The sequence below is a fragment of the Cervus elaphus genome, chromosome 24 (genome assembly GCF_910594005.1).
Source record: "Cervus elaphus chromosome 24, mCerEla1.1, whole genome shotgun sequence".
NCBI lineage: Eukaryota > Metazoa > Chordata > Mammalia > Artiodactyla > Cervidae > Cervus > Cervus elaphus.
This window is the reverse complement of record NC_057838.1, coordinates 66,211,388-66,224,781: the sequence shown is the minus strand read 5'-3', so window position 1 is coordinate 66,224,781 and position 13,394 is coordinate 66,211,388. Positions and strand designations below refer to the sequence as shown.

Below are 13,394 nucleotides of genomic sequence, written 5' to 3'. Positions count from 1 at the left end.
ACAACTAGAGAGGAGCCCCCACTCACCACAGCTAGTGAAAAGCCCACACGGCGACGAAGACCCAGCACAGCCATAAATAAATCAATCAAATTATACATAAAAAAAAAAAAAAGAATAGACGGGAGTGAGGGCAGCTTCTGAGGAATGTTGGACCCTTCAGGTTATACTAGAACCACACTACCCCATTTATGAGCCTCAGGTAATTTAAGACTGTACGCTGAATGCATTTTCCTCATTATTTTGTGATTGCTCCGAAGTCAGTCAGTCTTTGCAGACGCAGGAGAGAGATGACTAGGATTTTTTGCTTTGACGCGCAATCACAAGGATTTATTATGGAGCAAGAAAGCTCTGAAGGGAACAAGAAACATCAAAACACATCTTTTAAAGGTGCAAAGACTAACATCATTTTCGATTCAAGTTGTGCAATTTAGTTTCACAATTTGATTGTGACAGAGGAATAAAATGTATTGACTTTTCAAGAGATTTTTTGTTTTCAAATTCCAGGGAAACTTCATTTGAAATACCCTAATCTTTGACTAACCAGTCCCATCACTTCATGGCAAATAGATGGGGAAACAATGGAAACAGGGACAGACTTTATTTTTTTGGCCTCCAAACTCACTGTTGATGGTGACTGCAGCCATCTTAATTTCATATTAAAAGACGTTTGCTCCTCATAAGAAAAGCTATGACCAACCTAAGCAGCATATTAAAAAGCAGAGACATTACTTTGCCGACAAAGGTCCATATAGTCAAAGCTATGGCTTTTCCAGTAGTCATGTATGGATGTGAGAGTTGAACCATAACAAAGGCTGAGTGATGAAGAAATTGATGCTTTTGAACTGTGGTGTTGGAGAAGACTCTTGAGAGTCCATTGAACAGTAAGGAAATCAAACCAGTCAATCCTCAAGGAAATGAACCCTGAATCTTCACTGGAAGGACTAATGCTGACGCTGAAGCCCCAGTACTTTGGCCCCTTGATGTGAAGACCTGACTCATTAGAAAAGACCCTGATGCTGGGAAAGACTGAGGGCAGGAGAAGGGGATGACAGAGGATGACATGGTTGGACGGCATCACCGACTCAAAAGACATGAGTTTGAGCAAGCTCTGGGAGATGGTGAAGGACAGGGAAGCCTGGCGTGCTGCAGTCCAAGGGTTCGCAAAGAGTCGGACACGACTGACTGACTGAACAACGATTCTTTGATTATCTCCATTTTCAGGTGGTCTTTACAAATACCTCTTCATGTTCCCCTTATCCCCCACCCTCACACAGCAAACACACGAGGGAGCAGAAAAAGATGCCTCCCTCCCGGCAGCCTTCAATCCTTCAGTTCTTGACATGGCTTCTGCTCTGCCCCCAGGCGCAGAATTTAGTTTCTCACACAACCCAGTCAACAATTCCGGTGACTCCAGCACTGAACTCTAACCTTTCTGATTCTGTCACTGTTGACCCTCTTTCCTTCCTGAAAACATCACCTCTGGTTCTTCTCCAGCAAGTCACGTCTCTTTGGCGAGTTCTGTGTCTCTGCCCTCCCTGATCAGGTCTGGTCCCTGTCACTGCCCTTCCTTCTCTTTCTGCTACAGTCTCTTCCTCTCTCACAGCCTCAGGATCTCTACGTGGACGACCCACCCTCCCGGGGGCCAGTGCCTCTCAGACGTTTCTACTGGACTCTGTCATCTCTGACTCAACATGTCCTAAACCAAATTTACCCCCTCCCCAAACTGCAGCCACCTCCTGGCTTCTCGGTTTCTACAGAAAATAAGAAATTGCCCCCAGCTACTCAGACCACAACCTCAGAAATACTGGTCACTTTTCTCTCACCCTTGCTTCCTAAATCGAGCCGTGTCTAAATGACTTGGGTAAGTCACTTCACCTTTGCACTTGTGGTTTCCTCACCTGTGAAAGGGAAGAAAACCACGCCTGGCAGGTCTGAAAGGATTATGTCTAGAAAATAAGTCAGTAATTAAGTCAATAAATGTGTTTCTTCTCTCCAGAAACTCCCCATGGTCCCGTGAGGACATTATGTCGCATTTCTTTGTACATCCCTACAATGCCTTGCACAGTAACTTGTATACAGAAGTAGTCTAATAAATGCTCACTGCTGCACCTAATAGGCTCTGATAAATACGTGCTGAAAAAATGAACCAGACATTCCTGAGCACCCAGCACTTGTCTCTGTGCCATGGGAGGTACAAGAGAACCACGAGACGCTAGCCCTGCTCACTGGAAGCTTCTGTGGATCGCCCCATGGCCCACCTACAATGAAAGTTAAGAACCCTCATTCCTTGCAAAAATCAGTGTTCTCTATTTTAGACTTTGATAAAAAAATACTCACATGTCGAAAGCACTGAACTCCAACGTTAAGCGAGCTGGCAGCCCCGCAGAGTCACCTGGAAGGAAGCATTTACACATTCACTCATGAGTTAGTCACAGCAGCCTTTGCAACAAAAACATCTGTGGATCACTTCTCTCTTCTGGTGAAGCCGAAAGGGCTCCATCCAATTTCCAGCCACCCAAGCTGAGCAAGGACTCAGCAGCAGATGACGGCTTTTGTGAATTCAAGGTATTTGCCAAGAATATTGAAGCAAAGATTCACTGGGGAGAATGTTTCCAATCCCCTTCCCCAGCAATACTCAGTAAAGGGTATTAACTCTTTCAATTAATACATTGGCTTCTCCCTCTCTTTTCCCAATAAGGAGAAAAGAAGTGAACATGGGTCAAAAAGTCAGGAAGTAAAGTGGAAACCATGGGATAACAGTACTGGCAAAAGTCAAGGACATCCCATTCTGAAGGACAGCTGACCCTACACTGGGCAGAGAAGGTGAGAGAAGAAGAATGGAGTTTCCTATCGCCTACCATTGTAGTAATAACCCTTAATGTCCTTGGGAGCTTCGTCTAGCCGGTACTCATTCAGCTTCTTCTGGGTCAACTCATGCCAGAAGCCAACGTCCAAGGCGCTGCTGAAGGGGGCGAACTGCAATCTGGAGAGGCTGGGGTCCCCCATAGCTGCCGCCATTCCTTGTCACCTGCTGGAAACAAAACATGGCAACAATGCACAGAGTAGGGTGAGAAAGGACATCTGTAACCACACCTAATCAAAACAGGCAGAGCAACCGAAAGTGACGAGAGGTCGACCAGCTGCCTGGAGACACAGCTTTGGAAAGCAACCCGGGGATCCTGGCCGCGTTGCCACATTCAGCCTCTGGGCGACACAACTGACCTCCTAGCCTTCACTTCGGGGCATCTTTCTTTCTTGCGAGCCAGTCTGACTGATGCTAGTGTTATCCCTTCTTCGAGCCATCCTGTGTGGCCCCAGGGAACTTTACAAGCACAAAACCCCGAAGTCCAGCCAGTGAGCAACGCCAACTGTCAGGGTTCTGAGTGAGGCAGCACTTGAGCACCCCAGCCAAGAAGGATGAAGAAGTTCCCCCACCCAAACCACAGTATCAGAACTGCTTTGAAGTCTCACATTTTATCCATCAAATGAGGGAAATTTGCACTTTACTGTATGTATTTTATTTATTTTATTTTTTTACTTAGACTTTTTACTTTGTATTAGGGTATAGCTGACAGACCTAGAGAGTGTGTTAAAAAGCAAAGACATGAGTTTGCTGACAAAGGTTCATATAGTCAAGCCTATGGTCTTTACAGTAGTCGTGTACAGATGTGACAGCTGGACCATAAAGAAAGCTGAGCGCAGAAGAATTGATGTTTTCAAACTGTAGTGCTGGAGAAGACTCTTGAAAGTCCCTCGGACAGCAAGGAGATCAAACCAGTCAATCTTGAAGGAAATCAACCCTGAATATTCATTGGATTGGAAGGACTGATGCTGAAGCTGAAGCTTCAATATTTTGGCCACCTGATGTGACTCATTGGAAAAGACCCTGATGCTGGGAAATATTGAGAGCAGGAGGAGGAGGCGGCGGCAGAGAATGAGATAGTTGGATGGCATCACTGATTCAAATCTTCAAATAAATTTAACCATCCCAGCCAGCAGGCATACATTCAAATTCCCTATGTCCCCTGCACGCTCTCGGGGGTGGGCGGGGAGGGGACACAGACCCTGGGGTGATGGGGTGCTGGTGGTCAGGGAGGCAAAACCCTAAAGGAACCTGTAGTTCAAAGGCATACGCTAATGAGGTCACTTGAGTCTCCAACTGCCCCAAGACAGATGAGTATGTCTGCAGTGGGATGTATGAACAGTCACACAACAGGGGATAAATAAAAGAAGATGGGTCACGTCTACTCAGTGAAGTTCTGAGTGAGTTTCGTGCAAAGATTTTTTAAAACCTTTCAGTTTTCTTTTTTTTTTTTAAACCTTTCAGTTTTCTAAACGTGTTGGATATCAGAGAGACAAGGAGCTTTGGTCCAATAGTAATTACATGGTAAAACACAAGTGAGCACTACCTAAACCTGGTGAAAATCAAGGAAGAGGAGATGAGGGTGGGTCAGAGCAGGGTGAAAGTTCTGAGCAGGGCCTGGGCACGTTGCGGCCTTGGCATGAATTCGCAACATCACACATCAGCCAGCACTGAACAAGTGTTTCCACCTCCTTGTGGGCTTATTAAAAAATGAAGATGCCTCGGATCCACTTGCTGGGGAGGGGGGGGGGGGGCGGCGCTAGGGAGAAAAGACAGAGAGGGTGGCGGGAACTGGTGCCCCAGGGGATTCTGATTCGAGTTTGATGCTATCTTGAAGCCTCTGGGACACCAGCACTCTTACTTTTGGAGTCAGAATTTGCCTGCTAAATGCAAGAGATGTGGGTTCGATCCCCCGGTCAGGAAGATCCCCTGGAGAAGGAAATGGCAATCCACTGCAGTATTCTTGCCTGGAGAATCCTCACAGACAGAGGAGCCTGGTGGGCTACAGACCATGGGGTCACAAAGAGGCGGACACGATTGAGCATGCACGCACATGCAGACACACCGACCTCTAAACCATTTCAAACAGATTTAAATGCACCCTTGGCCCATATTATATTTCTGGTTTTTCTTTGAAAGGCTCTTTATAGCTTTGCGCTTGCAGAATACTCACCTTTTTGGGTCACTCCTGTGTTCACAGGCCCCAGAAAAGTGTGTGGATCCTACGCACTGTGCCTTTAGGGCCCAGTGGAGAAACAGACCCTCAGGCTGGTGGCCTGGGGCACACACGATGAGAAACACTGGTGCAGAACACCCTCAGAGTCTCCTGCTTGGTTTTGCAGGTTTTTCCATCGCTCCTTTCTCTTCTCTCCCCCCACAACACAGCTGGTATTCTCCTTCTGCTGCTGGCTTTTGAAAGCTTCCATGCTCAGCCCTCTCCTTCATCTATAAGCTTTCCCCAAAGCAATTTTTTCATTTTATACACCCATTTCCATCTAGATGCTGATGAATCCCAGGATGGTATTTCTAGCGCTAACCTCCAACAGTATATTAAAGTCTTCTAAAGGCTGGAATTGAATTTCTCACAGGCATCTTCAGCTTGACAAATTGAAAACTGAATGTTCCTTTCACTAAAATTCTGTCCATTTTCCTATATGTCCTAGTTTATTAAACAGCACCATCATATAGCCACGAAGAAACCTCAAAGTCACCTACAATTCTTCTCTTGCTTACATGCAATAAACCACTACAGGCTAGAGGATCAACAGTCCTCTGCCACGAGACGGAAGTGGTAGTTACGAGGTGTTGGCCAGGCCCAGCCCTGCAGCAGGGGTGGGCGCCTGAACTAGCTCCTCCCCAAAGCCCTAAGACGTGACAGTTCTGGTTTCACAGAGGACGACACTGAGGTTCAGAGAGGTAAAAACTCAACACCACCGGAGAAGAGCAGTACAAACAGATCTCATCCGAAATTCTCCGTGGGATGGGGCATCAGACCCCTACACATGCTTCACCATCAACCGCAAGTTAGTCTTAAAAGTCGACAGTAACTCATCATCATTTTGATGACCTGCTAAGGTCACCAAGATGTTGAAGAACCACAGAATGTAGCTGGCCAAGCTCCCCTGTCCATGGAATTCTCCAGGAAAGAATACTGGAGTGGGCAGCCAGCCCCTTCTCCAGGGCATCAAAGGTCACCAAGATGAAATTTTACCAGGGCCAAAGGCAAAAGAGAAAACCCGATTCCACACAGCACTTGAGCACCAGGAAAAAGAGGAGGACCGCAGAAGAGTATGGACTAGAAAGTAATCTGCATGAGAGGCACATCCTTGGGGTTTCCCTGGTGGACCAGCGGCTAAGACTCAGAGCTCCCAGTGCAGGGGGCCTGTGGGGAACGGGTCCAGGAACGAGATCCCACACACCACAAATGAGATCCAGCATAGCCAAATAAATAATATTAAAACAAATCAGAGGCCCAGGCTTCATTTCTGACATATTTGGTCTTTGAGAAATTCTGAACAGAACCCAAGAGCCCATTTCACCAGAGGATGTGGTTGGTGTCCAGCCGCTGAAGTGCTGCCTTACTGGCTAGGACGACGGAAAGGTCTTAAGCAACACCAGCAACGGGTGATTAGGAAGCTGCTGGAAACATCTAAACAGGATACTCGAGTAAAAAGATATTGCCTAACAACCTATACATCTGTGTCACATTGTCCCTAAACTAGAAGGGAAGACCTAAGACGTAACGATCAGGAGGGAATCCTGGAGGAGGAGGACGTGAGTCCCAGGTACAAAGTCATTCATATGTAACCAACCTAGACACAAACAGTACCTGCATCCTGAAAAGTCAGGCTTGCCCGTGTAACCCCAAATGGTGCAGGAGAGACTTCAGGCCTCAGCTCAGCTTACAAAGCTGAAAGCTCATTTCCATTGATTTTCAACGTTTTATTCAGGATGTGAAACCCAAGAGTTTCACACAAGATGGGACTGCATCCCTTCCGGTGGAAGAGGAAAGGCTTTGAGGACCTGAGACTGTAATGAACAAGAACCCCAGCAGCAGAAGAAACCCAGTGGTAACCAAAATATCCAGTGAGGAGTTACCTGAAATAATGCAGATGCATGTCAAGCAATATGAACCCTCTGCATCTATCACCCAAACTTACCAATTTTAGGCTTTTCTAGAAATTAAGTCACACTCAGCAACTTAAACAAGAGCTCAAAAAACACTACCCTGTGGAACTTTCCAGAAGTTCCTGTCCAAATGGACCTAACCATTGTGTTAGTGATGTTCTTCACCATGAAATCCCCACAGGACATGTGGAATAGTGGCTGCCTCCCAGGAAAGAAGTTCCAGGGGTCAGAGACAGGGCTGTGGACAGACTTATTTTCTTGTATGTCCTTTGCGCCTTTTGAGTTTTGTACTGTCTAATGTGAAACAGTAACACAGAAATAAGTAAAACAAGGAAAGAGAAAAGCCCTGACTCAATGGCAAGAAGAGTGGGAATGAAAGAGGTGAGAAGACCAGTTCAACTGTTTTGGTTCACAGAAATAACTCCTGGAAAACCCTAATGCAAGAGCCTTGTCCTACTTATCTTTCTCCAGCACTCAGCACAGTGCCTAGGATAGATTAGGCACCCAGAACCTGCTGACGTGAAATAACAGCTTTCTTCTCCCCGAAAGAGCCAATGGATGGATGCTGGCTTAAAATTCAACATTCAAAAAATGAGGATAATGGCATCCAGTCCCATCACTTCATGGCAGATAGATGGGGAAACGATGGAAACAGTGACAGACTTTATTTTCTTGAGCTACAAATCCACTGCAGATGGTGACTGCAGCCATGAAATTAAGACGCTTGCTCCTTGGAAGAAAAGCTATGACCGACCTAGATAGCATATTAAAAAGCAGAGATGTTACTTTGCCAACAAAGGTCTGTCTAGTCAAGGCTATGGTTTTTCCAGTAGTCATGTATGGATGTGAGAGTTGGACCATAAAGAAGGCTGAGCACTGAAGAACTGATGCTTTTGAACTGTGGTGTTGGAGAAGACTCTTGAGAGTCCCTTGGACTACCAAGAAGATCAAGCCAGTCAATCCTCAAGAAAATCAACCCTGAATGTTCATTGGAAGGACTGATGCTGAAGTTGAAGCTCCAATACTTTGGCCACCTGATGTGGAGAACCAACTCATTGGAAAAAACCCTGATGCTGGGAAAGACTGAAGGCAGGAGAAGTGGGCAACAGAAGGCAAGATGGTTGGATGGCATCACTGACTCAATGGACATGAGTCTGAGCAAACTCCAGGAGATAGGGAAGGACCAGGAAGCCTGGCAGTCCATGGGGTCGCAGAGTCGGATACGACTGAGCAACTGAACAACAAACAGGAGGCAAGATTTGGGCAGAGGTTAACAGTTATAACCTGAGTTGTCCAAACAGGAAGCAGGCTGACCAGAAAGGTGATGCATTTTCCATTGGTGGAAGTACTCGAGCATGCATCAGGCAATCATTTGCCAAGCCATTTTGCACAGAGGTGGCCAGACAAGAACACGGGTTGGCAAGCTTTTTCTGAACAGAGCCAAATAGTAAATACTTTAGGCACTGCAGGCCGAAACAGTTTCTGTCCTATTTTCTTCTTTTTTCACAACTCCTGAAAAACGTTAAAAAAAGTCTTTAACTCATGGACTGCACAAAGAAAGGCCTTGGGCTGGGTATGCCCTGCGGGCCATAGTTGGTCAACCCTGGACTAGACGATCTTCAAAACCTGTTGTTGTTTTGATCCTTGGAAGGTGCCGATAAGGCATTTTGTTTCTCGGGTGACTGAGATTTGGGGCAGAATCTTCTCAGAGGGCAGGAGAGATGTGCTGAGGGTAAGGTAGATGACAAGGCTGGAGTCCTAGGCCGTGGGAGCCATCTACGGCACCAATCTATCTTGAGGGACTGGCGAACGCAGTCTCCATAGACCAGTCTCACACAGATGGGAGCATCTAAGCCAAGACAAGGTGCATTCGGTCTTCACCCAGGCTCATCACACACGGGAAAGCCCGCGGCAATAGCAGGACTCCGCGTCCTCAGCCGGCGCACAGCCACACCCCCGGCAGGCTCCTCCACGCCTTCTCCTGGACGCTTGCGACTGCCTCCCAGCTTCTCCAGTGCCACCCTGGGGGGCCTGCCCCTCCGCACCTCCATCGACGCTGCAGAAAACCAAGCTGCTCGGTGCTTGGCTAACTCGCCTGCCGACCTGCCTCGGCGCCCTGTCTGAAAGGCGCTCTTCCCTGTGTCCCTGCACAAGGTGACATGCTCCGGAAGGCCTTCCTGGAGCTGCTGCTCACGCCACCCTCCCCTGCACCCCTCCATCGGCCACTGTGAACACCGCTACCCCGCGGCCCCCTCGACGGCGAGTGCTGTGGGTCCCTCTGAATAAGCACTGAAAATGAAATATCATTTCCATAGACGCTCTGGCATTTGGTTATTCAAGATGCTCAAGATGGATGTATTTTGGCTTCGCTGCTTATCAAGTTAACTGGAGCAGAGGCGTTTTCCTGGAATGAGTCTGCCCAGCCCTTCTCCCTCAGCGTGTGCCGAGAGGACTAGACGCAGCAAACAGCAAGTCAGTATAGGATTTCTGGAAAAGGAAGGAGTAAAACTGGTGGAGGACAACAACAATCATAGAGATTAAAAAAACAAACAGACCTACCTTTAGGGACACTAGGCCCTTGGTGGGGGGAGAACAGAAAAACAGACCAGCCTGACTATGTAAACATCTCTCGCTAGCATTTTTCACCTGTGTGTTCTTGGGGTTTTGTTTGTTTGCTTTGGGAAGGCAGGGAAGGTTTTGTTATTGTTTTTTTTTGTTTGTTTTTAACGTTTCGGAGAAAGGATGCTGAAAGCTAAGGTAGCTGGGAGCTGGGTCCTCAGTCAGATTAACCGACGTTGGGAGTTCCGGCCCCACATCTCACTGGCGGCGCGGCCCAGGGTGGGTAACATCATGCCCCGTGCCTCTGCTTCGTCACCTGCAGATAATCATACCCCACCCACGAGGCTGCGGGGAGGGCTAAATGGGTGTCTGGCTGAGAGTCAGCGGCCCATACAGGTCTTTCTTGTCGCCTCACCCTCCCCCGCCACCAGCCAGATGCAGTCGCCCTTCCCCACGCACTCACCACCAGATCTTCCCGCGCCTCGAGCAGCCCTCGCTAAGTCTCCCTCCCTCACCGGAGCTCTGCAGACATGGCAGAGGTTTAATTACAAGGAAACGATGGTCTCTGGCTATAGGTCATCCAGGGGAAGATCAGAGAGGCGAGTGCTCAGAGGTTGGGAGCGCCCTGTGTTCAGTTTCTCGGAGGCCACGCGGGGCCATTCACTTAGCAGAAGTGCCGCCATCATCCGCAATTTGGCCCTGAGGCACCATCTCTGGGCCAAAAAAATGGAGCGGAGAGAGAGCAGACTTCTCAGGTTCCCAGCTGTGGGGCTTGCAGCTCTGGCAGTCATTAAAATAAGCAACGAGGCACATGACCAAGTCCCACTGACAAACCGAGTATGTGCTTAGCTGCTGATGGGTAAGAAGGCAGTGGAGACCACCTGGAGCGGGGAGGGGGCCCCTCTGGCATATGGAGCCGATGCCCATTTTGCTGGGTAATGATGCTTCTGCAACTTCATGAGGTATGGAAGTCATTTGCCAGGCTGTTAAAGAAGGAAGTTTTTAAAAAGCTCTCCCTTCCAAAAAGGAGGCGGGCGCAAAGTTCCAAACTTAGAAGAAAGAGTAGGTTTTACCAGAAGATGAAAACTCGGGACTCCTACAGGGGAACCAGCTGGTACAGAAGCCTCGATTTCTTTTAAAAACAGCATCAGAGTCAAGATGTTCCCTGAGCCAAACTGATGATGTCTCCACAAGACACCAAGTCACCCCAAACGGCTTTTTTGGCGACGGTACTATTAGGCGCTGATAGCTGATGTGAGCAGGCAGGATAACTGCTCGGAAGGTCAGGTTGTCCCTCTCGCCTCCTTGGGTCACCTCTGCCCTGGAAGGATCCACGTGATTTGCTTCTTCCGGTCAACCGGGGACCCGGCAATCACCTCCACAGGCTGCAGACTGTAACCTTCAGTTTTCACAGTTACTTCTGGGACTTGTTCTTCCTGCTGTAATAACCTCAAACTTCACATGCGACCTGCTCTCTTGTTTGGCCTCAGATTTGAGAACGGATGCCCTGGATACCAGTATTGTGGGGTATGGCGAGCCCATGAGAGAGTGGAGGCTGAGAAAACGCGGGCAGGGAGGGGGAGACAAAGAGATTATACGAGGAAGGGGGTGGACACCATGCCCACTTTCGAGGCCTCTGCGTTACATCCGCCCATCAGTAGTGTCAACCTGTTCCATCCTTACCTGAGTGACAGCCACTGGGTTTACCTAAGCCACAGAGGAGCCCTCAGGTCAGCCAATAGCCAAAATCCGTGATGGTTTCCTAAAAGCTGGCTGAGGTATGAATGATAGCGTCTGAGTAACAGTCTTTTTGTTTTCATTTCTGGTGATCTTTAAAAAGTTCTGGAAAATGAGAGGTGCTGAAAAACTGATAGTAATAGCCTATAGTAATAGCCTATAGTAATAGGCTACTATTACTAAGAAATAGTAATAAAAAAGTAATAGCCAAGCTATTACTTGGCTTCAGGTTTTCAAAATAATTTCCAAAGATGAGAATATAGATGGATTCTATAGCCCACCAGAGAAAGACTCTGCTCCCAGGGGAGGCGTCACACAGGCCATTCTTGTTCACATGGCACCTCTGTACAGTAAGAAAACTGTACCACTTCCTCAAAACATTTTACCTCCCTTCCTGAGAAAACTATTATAATATATTGAGTTAGCTCAAGACATCTTTGCCCTTCTCTGCCAGAAAACCGTCATTACAAAACACACCCGTGACGCCTATGATCTAAACAGAACCCTCTCAGATGTGGCCCCGTGTGCAGTGTACAACCTGCTCAACTGTATCCGGCCACCCTGAGTATTCACAAAGGCCACCATGGTTTCTCCAAGAACAAGTCACGACAGAGTTACCGCACTTCTGCTGTGGTTACGGAAGAACCACAGACACAGGCAGCAGGCTATGGGGGCCTCAGCAAGGTCTCTGACAAGGCGTCTCCACACAGCAGAGTAGACAAGATGGAGATGTAAGAACTGACACAATTAGAAGGACTTAAAACTGGTAAGATAATCTTATTCAAAGGATGCTGGTTAAGCACTGAACTGATGTCAATCAGAGAGGAGCTAACAGGGATGTCTTTGGTTCAGTCTCGGGGCCTATCGAATCTGTATTTTATTATCTATGTGAATGAATATTCATCACGTTTACAAAGTGTTTCATGTGTCCTGAATCTCGTGTGCTCTACCAAGACGGCAGAGTAGAAGGACATGAGCTCATGTTGTCTGCGAGAACTCCAAAATTACAACTCGCTGCTGGACAACCGTCGAGAGGAGAATGTTGGATCCCACCAAAAAAAGATACCCCACGTACAAGGGCAAATGAGAAGCCCCAGCAAGACAGTAGGAGGGGCGATATCACACTTAGAATCAAACCCCATACTCGCCAGAGACACTCAAAGGGCTCAAACAAACTTTGTGTGCACCAGGACCCAGAGACCTCACAGAGACTGAGCCAGAACTGTGTCTGAGTGTCTCCTGCGGAGGTACAGGTCAGCAGTGGCCTGCTGCAGGGGCAGGGGCGCTGGGTGCAGCAGACTTGGGTAAGGCACAAGCCTTCTTGAAGAAGGTTGCCATTAACCCCACCATAGAGCCACCAGAACTTACACAGGACTGGGGAAACAGACTCTTGGAGGGCACAAACAAAACCTGTGTGCACCACGATCCAGGAGTAAGGAGCAGTGACTCCACAAGAGACTGACCCAGACTTGCCCGTGAGTGTCCAGGGGTCTCGGGCGGAGGTGTGGGTGGTGGTGGCCTGCTGCAGGGTCAGCGGCATTGAGTACGGCCGTGCGTACATGGGACCTTTTGAAGGAGGTCCCCATTATCTTCATTACCTCCACCATAGTTCAGCCTCAGGTCAAACAACAGGGAGGAAACACAGCCCACCCATCAACAGAAAATAGGATTAAAGATTTACTGAGCATGGCTCCATCCATAGAACAAGACCCAGTTTCCCCCTCAGTCAGGCTCTCCCATTAGGAGGCTTCCATAAACCTCTTACCCTTATCCCTCAGAGGTCAGGCAGAATGAAAACCACAATCACAAAAAACTAACCAAACTGATCACATGGACCACAGTCTTGTCTAACTCAATGAAACTATGAGTCATGCCTTGTAGGGCCACCCAAGATGGAAGGGTCATGGTGGAGAATTCTGACAAAATGTGATTCACTGGAGAAGGGAATGGCAAACCACTTCAGTATTCTTGCCTTGAGAACCCCATGAACAGTATGAAAAGGCAAAAAGATAGGACACGAAAGACGAACTCCCCAGGTCAGTAGGTGCCCAATATGCTACTGGAGATCGGTGGAGAAATAACTCCAGAAAGAATGAAGGGTCAGAGC

The 13,394-nt window shown here is 47.9% G+C and overlaps 1 protein-coding gene across 8 annotated transcripts in view; it reads right to left on the bottom strand.

Annotated features, from left to right (window-relative positions):
- The window catches only part of ATG7 (autophagy related 7), a 265,262-nt gene that overhangs the window by 240,336 nt on the left and 11,532 nt on the right, over window positions 1-13,394 (bottom strand). For 6 of the 8 annotated variants that reach the window (XR_006337502.1, XR_006337501.1, XM_043885779.1 and 3 more), the window contains 2 exons: window positions 2,859-3,031; window positions 2,338-2,392 (listed from right to left, as the gene is read on the bottom strand). Coding sequence is in view for 6 of the 8 variants with exons in the window: in XM_043885779.1 (XP_043741714.1) it covers window positions 2,338-2,392; window positions 2,859-3,018 (215 nt within the window). In the remaining 2 variants the exon portion in view is untranslated. Of the gene's footprint in view, window positions 1-2,337; window positions 2,393-2,858; window positions 3,032-9,226; window positions 9,229-11,825; window positions 11,836-13,394 lie in introns of those variants that run through there. The other 2 variants (XM_043885781.1, XM_043885783.1) reach the window with 2 other exon arrangements.